This window comes from Talpa europaea, assembly GCF_964194135.1.
Source record: "Talpa europaea genome assembly, chromosome: 5".
NCBI classification, from domain to species: Eukaryota; Metazoa; Chordata; class Mammalia; order Eulipotyphla; family Talpidae; genus Talpa; species Talpa europaea.
Genome location: NC_140071.1, coordinates 5,768,065 through 5,780,840, shown reverse-complemented (window position 1 = coordinate 5,780,840; position 12,776 = coordinate 5,768,065). Strand labels below are relative to the sequence as shown.

At 59.1% G+C, this 12,776-nt stretch overlaps 1 protein-coding gene across 1 annotated transcript in view; it reads right to left on the bottom strand.

The window, feature by feature from the left end:
* TRIO (trio Rho guanine nucleotide exchange factor) overlaps positions 1-12,466 on the bottom strand; it is a gene marked incomplete at its 5' end in the record, with an annotated part of 242,520 nt that extends 230,054 nt beyond the window's left edge. The window contains one exon of the mRNA XM_084233661.1: positions 12,313-12,466. Coding sequence (XP_084089787.1) covers positions 12,313-12,466 — 154 coding nt within the window. The remainder of the gene's footprint in view (positions 1-12,312) is intronic.
* Between the last annotated feature and the right edge of the window lie 310 nt (positions 12,467-12,776).

Sequence of the window (12,776 nt, the reverse complement as noted above, 5' to 3'; positions counted from 1 at the left end):
GACTGAGACTCCTGAACTCCATCTCATGTCGGTCGTCAACCCGACGTGTTCTGAGAAACGACCCAGTGTAATAGCGAATCACACCTGAAGTCCCATCCGCTCTTACCCACCACCCCGCAGAATTCAGTCACCCCGCCCCCCTGGCACAACCTCTGCCCCTCCAAATTTCCTCAACAGTCCAAATATCAAGCCTTTCCCCACCGAAATACTAATCAGCAAATGATGACCCTCCTTCCTGCCAACATACCCTGCGAGGAGGGCCTCTGCGAGTAAGAGGGTAAGTGCCCCCACGACACCAAAGCATGAGATGCTCGCAGGGAACAGAGCGGACGCTGTGACGTCACCTCTCCCGGCCACGCCTGGCTCTGCCATCGCTGAGGGCGGGGGACCCTGAGCAGCAAGTGTGCGCGGAGCTCAGGACACGCCCGCCGTCCCAGGACTCCTACACCTGTGGGCGCACACACCTCCCAGAAATTCACCTCGGAAGCAGGACAGCGGCCGTGTTACCCCCGCGCAGGGGGCTTCCGGGAAGCCACGTTCAGCAACAGCCTCCGGTCTTGACTCACACTCAAGGCTCCATGTCCTACTGGAGCATGCGAGGGAGCCCCCAGAAGAGACAAGTGGGGGTCCTCTCACCCCCCTTCCTATCTGACCTTCGCATCCACCTCATCACTCATTCCCACCATCTCAGCACTTTCCCAGTCCCGATGGGGAGAGGCGGCTGACGGAGTGTTTTTCCCACAACAGGTGTCATCTTTACAAACTGTACTTATTAGATATTAATCTCCCCTTCCCTTCTGGCAACTCCCGGTTTTTCCACGGGGTGCTTGCACATCTCCAGGGAGCGAGCTGCTGATGGAGTCTGGCGGGTCTCTCCCTAAACACCCTCTGGGGAGCCCCAGCGCATGGCGTCACCTGGCTCGTGGCGTCACCTGGCTCCTCAGGAGACTAACGACAAGGCTCTGGCGAAGCAGAGCCCACGGCTCGCGGTCCATCTCGGGCGTGGGCGGGGAGGTGCGGGCTCGTGTCTCATGGGGGGCCTCTGACACTGCTCTCTGCGTGTCCGAGGGCTGAGCAAGCCAGTGAAGATATTGGGGGAGCCTTTGGTGTCAGAGTCAGGAATTACAGGTTTGGAAAATGTGCACCTGTGGACGCAGACGAGCAGTGAAGGCGTGAGCAAAAACTCGGGGTTTTTATGATGAATGGAGGGTGGATGGACAGATGGAAGGAAGGAAGGGCAGGTGAACGGATGGGGGATGGAAGGCTGGCTGGGTGAGGAGAGGGCAAAGTGTGTGCATATGTGAAGGTTTGTGGATCTGCGTGTGCGGGGGCCACGGGTGACCGCTCACACGTATGAACATCCTCCACAGCTCTGTCTGTTGAGAGGTTCGAGAGCCACCACAGCTCTGTAGCAAGTGCCTGCACTGTGTCTCTGAATTCCATCCTCTGCGAACAACAACCAGGACTCCTGGGAGAAATGGCTGATCCCCAGGCCAGAGCCAGGAAGCACAACCCAAGCCTGGACCGTCTCCCTGAGTCAGAGCCCCAGGAAGGGCTCACAAAATGCTGGGAGGCAGCCGGGCTGCAAGGACACCCCTGACCAGACCCTGGACAGTCTGAGCATCAGACTGCACCCACTGCATAAGCTCGGAATCCAGGAGGCCATGTATAAACAGACAAGCGGGGCAGAAGGAAAGTGCTTCCTTGCGGGGAAAGCCCTAGGGAGCCCAACGCCCCAGGAACACACAGGAGGTACGTGAAGTCAAAGACACCCCAATTTTGTGACATCAAGTCAATCACAGGTCCCAGCAAAAACCATCCATGGAAGCTAGAAAGTGAGGAAAGGCCATGAGATCATCTCCCTACAAACGCTAACTGATCACAAGGGTGGGAGGACCTGCCATCACCCTCTCCCAAGGCCAGGGGCGCACTGGGGAGGGGCCCGCCTGTGGTAGTGAGAAGCAGACTGTCCCCACAGGGTGGTCTCCCAAGTTACTGACTGTCGTCTTCAAAAACATCAGAACATCAGGCTTCCCTGGTGGCGAAGGCGGTTGAGCACAGCGCCGTGCAGCTGTCTGCAGCCTCTGTCTGGCCGGCCAGGGAGCTACCCACATGGTGCGGCAGACCTCTCCGGTCATGCCCGCTGCTCCCCTCAGCAGTGTGTTTCGGTCAGTCTGCCTGTTCTGCTCCCCGCTCTGTCTCTGGTGAATCCTCTCACCCTCCCACACATCTGCCTTGTACCCCGGTTCTTGTATGCATGAATATAAATCAATCTTTCAAAACAAACAAACAGAAAACATCAAAACATCAAGGTAACCACACAGAAGGGCCAGGAGAACGGCCCCCCTGAAGGTAAGTCAAAGACCAGACAGCAGACTGCAACGTGGGTGCTGAAAGAAGTCCTGGGCCACAGGTGTCTCGCTAACTGACAGAAACGATGTTTCTGGGACAGCTGGTGACGTTTCATTCAAGCCAGTAGCTTGAGGTGATGCTATTGTGTCAAAATTAATTTCCTGCACTGGATGATTATGTAAGAGAATGGCTCTCAGACAGTTCCCAGCGAACCACCCGGAGGGAAGAGCATCGTCCGCTCTGCAGCTGGCTCAGGTGGTTCAGACACGAGACCCATGTACCTTACACACATCATACATGTACATGCTATACATGTGTGTGTGTGTGTAAGGGGGGGACTGGTAAAACAGCAGCAGTCTTGAGTCCTGGCTTCTGACTAGAAAAAACCCAACTTACGCCTGGTCAACCTGGCTTATGAAGCATGAACCCCACCCCCACCCCCCACCCCCCACCCCCGTCACGACGACACATCGAGATGTGCTCCAGCAGGGTGGGCAGAGCTGTCGCATTCTGAGCTGCGTGCTACACGGTCGGGATAGCCAACTGCAAGAGGGTGTCAAGAGCAGCCCATGATGTCACATTCAGCAGCAGGAAAATGCACTGTTTGAACGTTAAAATCTTCCAAAAGCAAGAATTCAACAAAAACAAAAACCTGGAAACTTCAGAAACTCCTGAACAAACCAGGCGGAGAGGAAACAGGTAACTGTGTGGAGCCCGGGGCACCTCTGGGCCTCCGAGGGCCGCCCTCGGGAGACAGCACGCCCACCGGGAACCCCGACCAGCGCTGCCGGGTAAGTGCGGGTCACGGCCCAGAGTGCGTCCCAGAGCAGGCCAAGCTGGGGATCCCCGTGGGAACACACCTGGCGAGCACCGTCTGTCCAAACTGCAATCCTGAGGTACAAGTGACGAAAACACACCCCACCAGGAGAAGCACCCAGAGCCGGTGCCCAGGCACTGTCTCCCCACCCGACCCCGCAGCCACCAGCACGAGTAACAGCTCAGAAACGAATGATGCAACAAGGGCTCCACGGGGAGCACAGGGAGCCCCACGCCAACCTGACAAGCAGGAGCTCCCAAAAGCAGCCTCACGGCCTTCGGACCTCCCCCTCCATCCCGGCCCTTCCTGACTTAGGAAGGAAGCCCTCGTAAGCCTCACAACGTGCCACACGCAGCAGCCCACTCGCCTCTCCCGCCTGCCCGACGCCCCCGCCTGCCCGACAGCAGAGAATTCCCGTCCTGGCATCCGAGCACACACAGCAGGGCGACAGGACGAGGGACGCAGGCGGGGCCCTCCTCCAGGACCAGGCCGCCTCCGGCTGGGCTCAGCCCACACGCTGCCCCTGGAAGCTGGGGTTACTGGGTTATTTATGTGAAGAGGAACGGCAGTTTTAATTAGGTGAGAAGAGGAAAGACAAAGGAACTAAATTACAGGCCAGACCAGCAAGCGATTGCGACAGCCTGGCTCTTCCACTCAGCCTTGGTTTGGCGTGAGACTGTCAATTACAGCTTCAACCTGCGCAGCGCATAGAGGATTCAGCTGGGAAGACGTGGGAACTACAGGGCAGGGCCTGGTGCAGCGTGAGAGGAGCAGGGTCGCTGCCCCACGCCCCCACCAGGCAAGGCAAGGGCCTGGGGGCTGTGCCGTCTCCCTCCTGGGTTGAAACCCCAGCTCAGGCCCTGGGCAAATGGGCAGGTTACTCAAGCTCTCCAGAACAACGTCCACCTCCTGGAAGAGGGGTCTGATTTGATATGAGAAACACAACCTGAAACACCTCACAGGTACCTGGAGCCACAGGCCCGGTGGAAGTGGGTAGTGGCAGAAGAGGTAACAGCCTGAGAGAGGGACAGATGCCATCAGACTTGCCTGGAGGACAGGACTGGCCTTACTGGCATCGGGAGAAAAGAACACAGGATACTTTAAGTCCTAACCTTATGGGCACATTGCTACTGTCCAAACACACTCAGCTTACTCTCCGAGGGGGGCAGAATTCCCAGGGTGTCACCTGACCCTGAGGACAGGGGTCTGGGACTCTCACCTGGCTCTGGCAGCTGCTGCTGAAGATTTAGATTCCAGCCAGAGTGGGGAGCGCCTGGGGGAGGGGCTGGACATCCCCGGTTCCCCCAGACAACCACCGCATGGCACCCTGCAGGTGGAGCAGGAAATGGAGGGACCCCACCTTACTCCTGGAGGATTTCGAGGTGCAGGCCAAGCCCGCCTGTGATAGACAGCCAAGCCAGGCTGGGGGAGGAGGACATGCGTGACAGGGAATCCTGCCTCTGGGGCACCGCAGGGAGGGACGGGCAAGGAACATGTACCCCGACCAGCCTACCAGCCTAGGCCAGGCTGCAGCTCAGCTCCCTAGAGTGCTGGCCAGGGAGACCCCTCAGGACCTTGGAACCCCACTGGCACAGGCGGAAAATGGATGGCCTGGGAGCCATTATTTCTGCACACTCCCAAGGCTCCTTACCCAGGATATAATAGGAGGGTAGCGCAACTTAAATGGAGGTGAAATGACTCTTAAAAGTGCGAAACATTCTGCTCTGGGCACGTTCTGATGTTTTAGAGCTCACCGTGGCCGCCGGCATGCCAGCCAGCCTCACTGTGGTGTGAGAAGAGACTCTGGTCAAGAACAATCTACTTGTTGAGCATGAGGCTACCAAGAAACGCATTCCCGTTATGTGGATGTGAAGATATTAGAGCATCTGAACTGCAGCGATTGAAACTAGACAAGCAGAACCACTTCCACACAACATTCGAGTCTGATTATGATTTCCCAGTATGTGCGCGTAGCATCAGAGTAAAACTAGAACAAGTGCACTCGGGGGCACTCATCACTGAGGGTTAAACTAACAAAGTTACTCAGCAAGCAGTATTTGTCATTCCCGCACATCCCAGCACATCTGTCGTGCAGAACAAGAATTAACTGAAAGTAAAAGCAAGTAAGAAAAAGTAAAGCTTTCGGAATCAAGTTCCGGGGGGTGCCCTCCGCTCTGTGTGCCAAGCTGCTGTGAACCCTCCACAGCCAGCAAGCAGGGGTCCCTGAAGATGCGGGTCCCTGAGAGAAGATGACTGTGGGGAACGGCCAGGGCCGAGGAGCAGAAATGCACACAGGCCGCGCTGACCGGCTCCCGCAGACCTTTCGCACGCACAGCTTTCCAATTAAAATGAAAACATTTTGTCCTGGAGCACAAGTCGCTTATATGTGGGTTCTTTTAAAGGACTTCAAATATCAGGGCCTCCCCGGTGGCGCAGCGGTTGAGCGCTAGGTTGCGAAGCTGCCTGCGGCCTCTGAGGCGCCGGTTCGATCCCCGGCTGCTCCCCGGCCACCGGAGGAGGGTCCCCCATGGCGCGCAGACCTCTCCTGCCGCCCGCTGCTCCCCTCAGCAGTGTCCTTCGGTCCTTCTGCCTGCTCTGCTCCCCGCTCTGGCTCTGGTGAATTCTCTCACCCTCCCGCGCTTCTGACTGTGCCCAGTGCTTGTATAAACAAAACAAACAAACAAACCAGCAAACAAATGAATAAAGCATGCCTCTATTAAAAAAAAAAAAAAAGGGACTTCAAATATCAGTCTCGAATACATTCGTTCATGCCTTCCTGCACTGAACCCACCTATTCCACAGAATTCTGGGGCAATGACTTTTCCAAGACACACACACACACACACACACACACACACACACACGCACCAGACACCAACGAACCCGATCTAAAAATATCCAAGGATACTTTTAAATTTGAATTGTTTTTCTCAAGTTCAAGAATAGACAGCTTTATTTTATGGTTATGAATCTTAAGTGGGGAAAGCAACACTTTATAGATTCACTCACTGACCATCAATATTCCACACCTGGCAGTTGCAAACGCACCCGGTGGGGGGTGGGGGCAGGCGACCTCCCAGAGACACAGATGCCAGGAAGCTGCTCCTCCCCCCACTGAACTGGCCCCAGAAACGCCCTCTCGGGCAGAGGAAGACCAGGCCTGAAGCCAGCCCTGCACACGCGGCCTCTGCTCCACCTTCTTCCCACTGCACAGCAGCAAAAGTCACGGCAGTGGGAAAATCAGAAGCAGGGCCCTGGTGGCTGCTGCTACCCAAAGCTGGTTTTGTCTCCTGTGTAAGTCGGTGGACTACATGCCACGGGGATCCCAAGTCACACATCTTACAGAATCCCAGGGAAGGCCCTGACTTCCCCATAGCCGCGTTTAAAGTTTTCCCGTGCTGCCCGAGAAAGCAGGGGAAGTTTGGCCCCAGAGGCAGCTGGAGTGACGCGTACGATCTTCCAAATCAACAGAAAATCTTTCTGCAATAATCCAACAACCCGGAGGCGGACTTCCAGTGGGTTTGGGCTTTGTTGGCGTCACACTGTTTTCCTCGGGACTCACGGATTCCTAGGGAGGCCGAGTACTTACTTGCTGGCCTCTGTGCTGCTTTGAATTGTCTAATTTCCGTTTGGATTGTCTTTTCTTACTGAGGTGAGAAGCCCTTTTTTGCTAGGTATATTTGACTCTGATTTGTAATAAACGATGCCCTCAGTTTGTTGTCAGCCTTTTATTAACGTTATGCTTTCAACGAACACGAAACTGTAACTTCTTTTTCGTGTACAGTAAATGGCTTTAACATGTCATCACCGCAACGAGTACACGACACAGTTCCATCATCCCCCAAAGAGCCCTCCACGTGCCCCTCTGCAGTCACCCCACCCCCACATGCACCCCCTGGCAATGGGGTGTCTGGTGCCTGCGGTGGGGTCCGGATGTCACGGAAGGGGCCGCAGCCTGTGGCCTCCACGTGGCGTCCGCGGAGTGGCAGCAGCCCAGCTGGCTATCTGTCCCCACCGAGCTGCTTACGCCCACGACAGCAGCAGCCAAGGACCCCCAGCCTTCCTAGCAGGCTGGACAGTGGGGAGCAGCAAGTACGGCCCCCAGAAACTCCTAAAGAGAAAAAGAGCCCGTTCAGCTGGATCCAGTGCTGAGGACAGACTTGCCCAGGCCCCATGAACCCCAGGCCCCCAGACCGGGGAGGCGTCCTCTGTGCCACCCGCCGGCAAGCACCGCTTTCTCTGTCCGAGGAACTCACGGCCCTGCTGCCCAGAGGGGGTGCCCCAGAGGCCAGGTGTGCACGCTGGAGGCCTCCGCCACGCGCCAACCAGACAGGAGTAGACGTGCAGCTAATTAAAGTAGGCAGTAATCTAAAAGCAAGTATATTTATCACCAAAATGAGGTTTTATATTTCCACATCACATCTGGCATCAGACCTAATATCCCAGACTCCCTCTGAAGTCTCATGGGGAAGAAAGCCCTTCCAGAAGCCTGGGGTTCCTGCACCCCTCGGCACCCCTCAGGCTCACTCCTCCCCGACCCCAGGCGACCTTCACCAGGGGGCAGGGGCTGCCAAGTTGGGTTTTCAGGGGCTTCCTCAGACTGGGAAAGGAAACAAAGAGAGAGGAAACGAGGTGACAACTGCTCAGTAAGCAGAGCCAGGGCCCCAGGAGGCAGGGAGAGACCCTCAGGGGGCTGTGAACAACAGGGCATCCGCAGCAGCGTGAGGACATCTAAGGTCAAAAGGGGGGGAGAGGTGCTGGAAGCTCAAGCCAGGGGAGCTCCAGGTCCTCTTCATAAACTGGCAGAGATGGAGTAAAATCTGGGTGGGGGGGGCATGGAGGGGAGGGAGTGTGGGGGGGTGAGGAAGTGAGAGGCTGAGGGGAGTGAGGTAAAGGCCCTAAGAAGCTCTATCTACTGAGGGCACAGGGCCGGCCCCAGGGAGCACGGTCCCCACCCTGCTCAGGGCCCCCCCTGCCCCGGGTTCAGAGAGGAATGCCCGGAATGGCTCCAGCTGAGTAACACATCGGCAGAATTCCTCCAGGCCTGGTCACTGAGCAGACTGGCCACCCTCAGTCCCTCATCAGCAGAATCTGGAGGGGACAGAACTCCAGCCCTGAGCCCTCTAAACCCACCTGCCCCCCTGCCTGCCACGCGGGCCCCTCCTGCGCCTGGTTCTCTGCTCCGAAGGGGCTGAGAAACATGGAGAAGAAACAGGAGACGCAACCCCAGACCCAAGACAAGCCCTGCAGGCACCTTGTCGGTTCCCCTAAGTCCACAGGGCTCAAGAGGGACAGGGGTTCCTACACCCCTTGGCACCCCTCAGGCTCATTTCTCCCCCACCCCACCCCCCACGAGAACAGCAGGATTCACACTCAAAGCCACTCAAGTTCACTGCCCAGGAAACAGCCACTATTCCTGCCACTGGTGCCACTAAAATTCTGTCAATGCACTCAGGGAAATAAAAAGCACTTCATTATAGAATTGGGGAGAGGCGGAGAGAGTTATTAAGACTTTTTTTTTTTATAGTTAAACACAATTCATCCCTATCAACCTAAGTGATTTTACTAGGCAGCAAAGTGTGGCTATTGATTAGGAATTTGACTTTTCTCTGGAATTCTGCCAAGGATATGAGATAAAGTTTTATTTCCTCGGCAGAGGAGTTCGGCGAATGACCTTAAAATAAGTATCAGACTGAGCTGATTTAGATTATGACAGCTTCAGACACATCTCCCACCAGTTAGTAACAAATCCCAAATTCACCAAAACGTTTGAAAGGTCCAAAAGGACCAGTGAAATCACACATTTTTAATAGACATTTGAAAAACATAGTTAAACCACCTGCTTCACTTTGACCAAAACCGGTGGCTTCACTGAAATCTGGGTTAATCGCTTACATGGTTAAACGGCCTTATTTAAATCTGCACTTGAACCTTGGCGGGTGAAACTGCAAAAGGAAAAATACAATATCCCACGTCAATAAGTCAGTTGACAAGGTCTCAATGAGAAGCTGCTTCCAGGGACTGTTTCACAGCTCTCCTCTGATGTCTTGAAAGTGACTTATTGGATTATTTTTAGCTCTCTCCTGGCTTTCCTCTAGCCATGCCTCGCTGAGCCACCCAAAAAGAAACCAACATTCGCTCTCAAATTACATTTTCTTCAACTTCCCCTTTCAAAAGACTGAGAGGGCCACAGGACAGACTTCCAAAGACAGTCACCATTGCGGGGCTCCCGGAGACGGCGGCTGCCAGCCTTCTACCCCCACACGGAAGCGGCAGGAGGGCATGAGGCCCAAAAAGGAGAAGAGCTTCCCCGGACACTCCAGGGTACGCAGCAAGGAGCACTTTCTTCTGCCAAGCCCTCGGGAGAGCCAGGGCCCAAGGGAAGACATGCGAGAAATGCACACGTATAAATTAAAGCTTAATTTGATTGGATATAATTTGCAGTAAGACTTCAGGTGGAAATGAGGATCTGGGAAATTCTGCACACAGAGAACCCTTTGGGGCATTTAGAAAGGAAGAAGAAATCCGGTGAGATGGGTCGTGATGCTTCAAATAACCACAAATCTTTATTCTCTACACATTCACTTAATGCCAACCTAAAACATGCCAAGCAGGTTAAAAATAATGCGTTTATGTAAGCACCCCCCACACACACGCACCACACACACACTCTCATGCAAGGTTAAATAGAGAGCTCTGAAAGAATGATTTATTGCCACAAGAATAGAGCCCCAAAATAGATTGGCAATAAAAGTGATTGGTCCCAGTGGGGCTGCGAATGAATGTAAGCAAAGGCCTGGCCGTGAGCCGCATGAGGGAAGAGCACAGAATGGGGGTCAGCTTCCAGCCTGGACCCCCCTCTCGGAGAAGCCTGCTTCCTCTCCTGTAACATAAAAAACATTTAAAAAAAAAAAAAAAAGAAAAGAAAGAAAGAAAGAAACTGGACTAGCATATGCCTGTGATGGCTTTTTCTTTTTCTTTTTTTTTTTTTTTTTTTTGGTTTGAAATCTGCTTTATCTATTTTGGGAGCTAAGCTCCCTGCAAAGTAGGAAAGCGAAGTTTGAAATTCACGAACACTTGCAGAAGCCGCAGCTGCCCTTGCACTGCACAGGCACCAGGACTTGACCCACATAGTTCAGTCCGGTTTAACACTCGCCGTGCTGCCTGCCTGCAAGTGCCAGGTCTATAAAAGGACGGTCAGGATTGTCCAAGCGAATCAGGCCTTTCTGTGCCAAAGGCGTGAGTGGAGAATGAAACGACAGCAGAGGAGGTGGGACCCTGAGCGACGGGGCGCAGGGCTGGTGACGCAAGGGGAAGGGCTTTCACTGCCCTGAAGTCATCAGCCACCCACAGAAAAGGGGAGGCTGACATGCAGGTGCTGGGGACTCAGGCTGCGGGACTAGAGAGGACCACAGCCTCGGCACCCTCCCCCGGACCACCCCTGCCAGCCCTGGGAAGGGCCCTTCTCTGCCCTCGGCCGGGTGGCACTGACCTAGATGCCACAGCCGAGATCTAGGTCAGGGATTCAGACCTGCCCAGAGGAGGGAAAGGCATTTTGCAAAGATGCTCCGGATGACCCCTGGGAGGACAGGCGTCTCTGCCCACCCTGGCTCCCGTCTGCGCAGCACTGGGGAAGGGGGGAGGCAGCAAGGCAGTGAGCCAGCGGCACTGCCAGGTCTGCCCCAAACTGGGCACCCACAGGGGCCGAACAGGAGCCGTTCACCGGGGCAGGCACAGGTCAGGCAAGGTCACCCACAGACTTATCTCCCCCAGATGCATCCTGGGGAGCCACACTGTCAGGGCGCACGCTCCCCACCCCCCAACCCGATGTCTGCTGGGGCTCTTAGGAGCAGAAGAGGAGGCTTCTCCGCTGTGCCTGACAAAGGTGTGCCAAGGTCTGGTCTCACAAGCAGCAAACATCCATCTCGGGGGCGCAGGGGCCGTCGACAGAGAGGAGCCGACCCCGCACGGGATCCATTACCCTGCGGCGGCAGCAGACGGAAAAGCCAGGCTAGACTTTCGCTTCAGGGCGCGAAGGGGAGCCGTCCCAGTTCTGCTATTAGGAGGTCACCCGGGGCTGCTCACCGGGCCAGCGCACGAAAAGGCTCGTCTGCAGGAGCCCACGCTGCCCAGGCCTCTGCCTCTGCAGGAGCCTCGCCCGAGAGGCGCGCCGGGAGCGCATCACCCCCGGCTGACACTGTGGTGCCGGCGATGTCACTCGCAGCCACAACCAATCTGTTCCGCTGACTCAGGCGCCAGCCTCCCCGGCGGGGCTCGGGCAGCGGGTGGAGACGGCTCGGGCGCCGGCACCGGCGCGGCTCCCTCGCCCCGCGGACGGCCGCCCCCCGCGCACCCCGGCCCGGCGCCCCGGCTGACCTCGCCGGAATCGGGGGAGGGTGGGATCCTCCGGGCGGCCGCGGAGCAGCGTGCGCCCCCGCCCCGGCGCGCGCCCCGCGGCGCTCCCGGCCCGGCCCGGCCCGCACCTGGCCCGCCCTCCTCGGTCCTCCAGCGCCGGGTCTGCATCCTCCCGGCCCGCCGGGCCCCGGGCAGCGCGCCCCGAGGCCGCGGGCGCCGCCGCCGCCCAGACGCGCGAGCCCCGGGACGCGGCGCGGGGGCGCGGGGCGCGGGGCGCGGGCCCGGCTCGCGCGGGATCTGGGCCGGGGCAGGAGGAGGCGCCGGCGCCGCGGGCCCGGGCCGCCCCGGCACGCCCCCCGCGCCTCCTCTCGCGCCGGCCTCCGCCTCCGCGCCCCGCCGCGCCGCCCCCGAGCCCGCAGCGCCGGCCGCCCGGGACAATGGCCGGGCCCGGGGCCGGGCGGCCGCTTCCCCGCCGCGCAGGGCGAGGCCGGAGGCGGCGGGGCCGCGGCCCGCGCGGGGCGATCGGCGGCGCGCGGGGCGCAGAGGGCGCGGGGCGCGCGCCCCGGCCGGCTCGGACCCCGGCCCCGGCCCCGCGCCGCCCTCCCCGCGCCCGGCGGCCTCCGCGCCCGAGACAAAGGCCGGCCCGGCGGAGCCCGGGGCGCAGCGGCGGAGCCCGGGGCGCGGGGCGCAGGGCCGGGGCGCAGGGCCGGGCGCGGGGCGCGGGGCGCGGGCGGGGCGCGGCGGGGCGCGGGCGCCCGGGGGGCAGCGCGCGCGCCGCGTCGACTCACCGGATCGGAAGAAGGCGGCGATGTCGGCCAGGTCCTTGGCCGCCTCCTCGGGGCCCTCGCCCGCGCCGCCCCCGCAGCCCGCGCCCCCCGCGCCGGCCGGGGCGGCGGGGCCGGAGGACGCGGCGGGGGCGGCGGGGCCGCCGCTGCCGCTCATGGCGCCCGGCTCGGGCCCCGCGCCCCTGGCGCCGCGCGCCCCCGCGCCGGGCCCGCCTGGCGGCGCCGAGGCCCCCGGGGGGACGCGGAGCCCCGGGGCGGCGGGCGGCGGCGCGGCCGGGGAGCCCCCGCGCGGAGCGGGGCGCGCCCGGGAGCCCGACCGGCCGCGCGGGGCGCGGGGCGCGGGGCCACGGCTCGGCGGCGCGGCCGGGGCGCGCGGGGCGCGGGCGAGGCGAGGGCGGGGGCCGGCGCGGAGCTCCCGATCACGGGCGCCGGCGGCCGCCGCGAGCCTCCATCTTGCCTTCCCGGGG